At 50.4% G+C, this 4,373-nt stretch overlaps 1 protein-coding gene across 1 annotated transcript; it reads left to right on the top strand.

The window, feature by feature from the left end:
* The first annotated feature begins 417 nt into the window (after positions 1 to 417).
* Positions 418 to 4,006, top strand: LOC308581656 (histone H2A type 2-B). Its single transcript, XM_081184377.1, has 2 exons — positions 418 to 530; positions 741 to 4,006. Exon 2 carries the CDS (start codon positions 840 to 842, stop codon positions 1,218 to 1,220), a length of 381 nt encoding a protein of 126 aa, XP_081040503.1. The 5' UTR covers positions 418 to 530; positions 741 to 839; the 3' UTR covers positions 1,221 to 4,006.
* Positions 4,007 to 4,373: the final 367 nt, after the last annotated feature.

Below are 4,373 nucleotides of genomic sequence, written 5' to 3'. Positions count from 1 at the left end.
GGCTAGCCGTCAGCTGGGTTTGGGGGGCAGACCAAGTATTTCAAGTAATTCAACTCGGGGGAGAGGGGATTGGGGATATTCTGCTAACCTTGGCTGCCTTCTCACCCAGAGGGGCGACTGTTCCAGGTGGCATTATCGGGAGCAAGTGCAGCAGCCGCCCGCCCGCCCGCCTCCTCTTTCCCCCGGTGCATCCCTTTGTCACGCCGCGCCAGAGACCCCCCGCGTCTCCCAAAGCTGCTGCTGCTGCACATTAATATGCTTCACCAGCAGCTCTCTTTGCAGGCGGCCAAGCCTGTGCGTCTGTTGCCGCTCCAGCTCCCTCCGAGTCCGAACATGGACGACGCGAGCTCCTATGCAAATCAGGGATCGGAATACCCGCCAATAGCGGCGCGGCTTCGCGCTCGCCCCCGCCAATGGGAAGCCGCCGACAGGCTGGGCTTGGATTTATATCCTCCAGCATCTCGCGCTTGTTATTGTCACTGCAGCTGCGGCTCTCGGGCGGAGCGCTCCGCTTGGCGAGGCGGCGAACGGTGAGGGGAGGGAGGTGACCCCTGCGCGCGGCGGAGCCGGGAGCGCGGCCTGCAACCTGCTCCCTGCCACTCCGCTCCGGGGTTGGGTTGCAAGGCGGGGTGGCGCGCAGCGGGGAGGGGGCGGAGTTGCTCTGGAACACGCGTCAGGCTCGCAACCTGCGTTCCCACGTTACTTTGCTAACACTCTGTGGTGGCGGTGTTTTTCTCCAGGTCTTTCTCCTCCTCTGCCGGCTTCGCGCCGGGCCTCGGCTTGCAGCCCTTTCGGAGCGCCCCCCTGCTCGCCCCCTCCAGCCCAGCCGTCTGCCAGCGATGTCCGGCCGAGGGAAGTCCGGCGGCAAAGCGCGCGCCAAAGCCAAGTCCCGCTCGTCCCGCGCCGGCCTGCAGTTCCCGGTGGGCCGTGTGCACCGGCTGCTGCGGAAAGGGAACTACGCCGAGCGGGTGGGCGCCGGGGCGCCTGTCTACTTAGCGGCCGTGCTGGAGTACCTGTCGGCCGAGATTTTGGAGCTGGCCGGCAACGCGGCGCGGGACAACAAGAAGACCCGCATCATCCCGCGGCACCTGCAGCTGGCCATCCGCAACGACGAGGAGCTCAACAAGCTGCTGGGCGGGGTGACCATCGCCCAGGGCGGGGTCCTGCCCAACATCCAGGCCGTGCTGCTGCCCAAGAAGACCCAGAGCTCCAAGAAATGAGCCCGGCCCTGTTTCCGAAGGGGAACAACAAAGAATGGGCCGGTGATGTGTCCCCGCCACCCCACCCGCAGGATCCGACCCAGCGGGCACCGGACATTTTCTCCCTTTTCTCTCTGCTTCACTTGGAGCAGCCAGCGCCGGGCAGATCTCTTCCTCTCCGCCTCCTCTGCCTTGGCGCAGCCATCGCTGGGCCGCCTCTGCGCCTCCTCTCCTCGCTCTGGTCCTCCCTGTCCGCCTGGCGCTGCAGCCGCCGGGCTTCCCTCTCGCCCTCGCCACCCTCTTTCCTGCCAATGATCTGCACCTCGCCTGCCCTCTTCCAGTCCCAGGGATTGGAGTGGGAAGAGCAGGCTTAAATCATTTTTCTGTGTCGCGAGAAGGGCACGTGCTGCGGGCCTGGTGGCTGCCACCTAGTGCCCTGCAAATTGATTTCTGTATTATTATTTTTCCTCCCTCTATCTCTCTCTTCTCATTCTCCCTCCCATCCCCATGATTTATCCCCTAATCTACTACCCTGAAGCTGCTTATACCTGCAGCATCTGTGCAATTAGCTTTTCTTTTCCCTCCCTCCTCCCTCCCTTAAAGCCACTATTAATTTTTCGGGAAAGGGGATTTGGAAAGAAAGGACAGTTTTGGAACTAGAAGAATGATTTGTGCATCTTGTTTTTCTTGCATTGGGACTAACTGGAAGAACCGAAGTCATGAAGCAAGGTGGAAGCTGCAAGCCTGCCCTAGGAAGGCAAGGGACTTTTGCTTGGCTGTGTGCCACCATTTGTGACCATGGAGGCTTTCTGCATCCTGTCTGTGCACCTGTCAGGGAGGGAGGATGAAGGCAGAGCCTCTCCATTACTGTTCTGCACAAATATTCCGTCTACTCTCTTAAAACTGCTCTGTCACAGAGCTCAATACAGTGATGGATCTATCTACCTGTTGTTGCTGCACATCCCCATTCAATGTGATCACAAACTTAATAAAATGTTGGAGGGGGGAGGGGAGAAAAGGAAGCTGCCAGAAAAATCGTAATATGAAAAGAGCCACTACTCTTGTTGAGAGAAATATTCATCTCTTCTCAAGTGCTAAGCTTTTTTTCTCCCCCTTCCTTGTTTGCTTTATGATGAGGTATTGTGTCACTGTATTTGTACTCCCTTCCTAATTGTGTGCTCGTGTTAAATTTTGAGTTTATTGTTGTTGCAAACCTTTTTTTAAAGAAAGGGGGAATCTAGTTTATGAAGTTAACAGCCTTGGGCTGGAGGCAAACAGTAGTGTGAGTGTGTATGTGTGTGTGTGAGAGAGAGAGAGAGAGAGAGAGTGAGTGAGTGAGAGAGAGGAAGGTTATTGGACAGTGTCTTCAGTTTCCTAAGGTATACACATCTTGTGCTACTGTCACTTCTGGCCAAACATGCTTGGGGTAGGGTTTAGAATGACGTGAATCATTTGGGCCAGACACAAAAGTGAGATGAGTGCACAGGCCAAGAACAGTAATTGTCTTTCAGACCAACTCTTCGGAGAGGGAGGGCTCCTATTATCTGTCTCTAGCCTTGATTGGTGCTGCATTCAGATCTTCTGAATGCGCTTAGCAGCTTAGCTGGAACCTCATTTTAAGCAAGAGTTCTTGGATTTAGGTCGTATTTTTGTCCTGTTGACGTCAGCAGAGCTAAAATCAAAAGTATTTTAGTATAATGGCTTTTGTGGTTTTTCAGCCTAAGTGATGGTAGGTCTGGAGGTGCCTGAAGCTTCCTTGAGACAGAAGCAATTGTGTTGTGTTGTCTGTTCTGTCCTCCTCCCACCCCCATTCCCTTTTGGATTATTAATTCTGTTATAGACCTTTCCCCAACGATGGAGATTTGGCATTCTGTATCTTTGTTTTGCACTTTAAGACTATACACAGTTTTTTCCCTGTTCAGAATCTCACGCCTGGTGCATAAAATAGAGTGCAATTGTGGCATCTGTTTAATTGTAATCCTCAATGGATTAATTTTTGGGATTTGGGTTTTTCTAGGGGAAAAAACTGAATTTATACTAGAGTAAAATATCTAGTTAATGTGTTGGTTTACTAAATTGGTGTTTGGGTAACGTATGAGCATGGAAGGTGGCCTAGCCAGTCCTGTGGTGCATAGTAGCTATGGTACTCTAGAGATGGTATCGGAGCCAAATCTTGCTTGCTTGCCTAGGTGAAAAGTTTATAGAACCACGTGCATGCAGCAGTGTCTAGGCTATTGAGCAAGTAGAACTTGTAATATTTATGGGCAACTGTGTATGTGCTGTCAAGTAGCATGTGTTCAACCTATCAAGTGAGATGTAAATCTGTGGATGAAGTATTGTCTTGCTCTGGTTCGACTAATAATGCATAGGTTAGTGGAACTTGGATGCTTTAATACCTGGGTAATGAAGGTGGTTTTTCACTCCTTAGTGATACCTAAGAGGCAGAACCTTGATCTGTCTGATTTGTCTTGCCTATCTCCCACTGCAGACCCAGGGAAAAAAAGACCCATTGTTTCTAAGTTGCTATCTCATTCCTCTGGCACTGGACCAGTGTAAGGCTCTTGCTTTCTTCTAGAATGTACATGGATTGCATAATTGTGGGGAAGAGATTGTTTAAATGCAAATAACTACTGAAAAATAGGAAATGAGAGTTTGTGTTTTTCTGTCTTTTATTATTTCAAGATCAGTATTTTGTGTTCTGTCAAAAGACTGCTTTGTATTTATTAGAAAATGCAGAACTTGTGATACTGGAAAAGTGCAAAACCAATATTCTTATTAAACCGATTCAGTCTTGAATGCACGTCAAAGATGTCTCTTGTCGACACATCACTTAATTAGCTGTTTGGGGGTTACTGAATCCATGAAAGGTTTTTTGGTGGTTTGAGGTCTGTAATGTGCATTTATGCCCTACTGTCCTGAAAATGCCGGTACTGCTGGAAGAAAGGGAAGGTGGGCAGTGGAAGGTCAAAGGTTTGGTCTAGTAACTCTGACTTGACTGCAGTGTGAGCCATCTGTCTTTCAGCTCCCATGTTCCCTCTTTCTATCTAATAGCAAATTAAATGGTGTTGATTAATAAATGGGGAATTAATGTTTGTATCAAATCTTAAAGCCCATTTTGCCCAAAGTATCCTTCTGTGGTCCTGGCAGTGGAGCCCATTTTAAAAATATTTATCT

This window comes from Podarcis bocagei (genome assembly GCF_964188305.1).
Source record: "Podarcis bocagei genome assembly, chromosome: 2".
NCBI classification, from domain to species: domain Eukaryota; kingdom Metazoa; phylum Chordata; class Lepidosauria; order Squamata; family Lacertidae; genus Podarcis; species Podarcis bocagei.
Note: the sequence above shows the minus strand (reverse complement) of the source record. Positions and strands in the feature narration are given on the sequence as shown.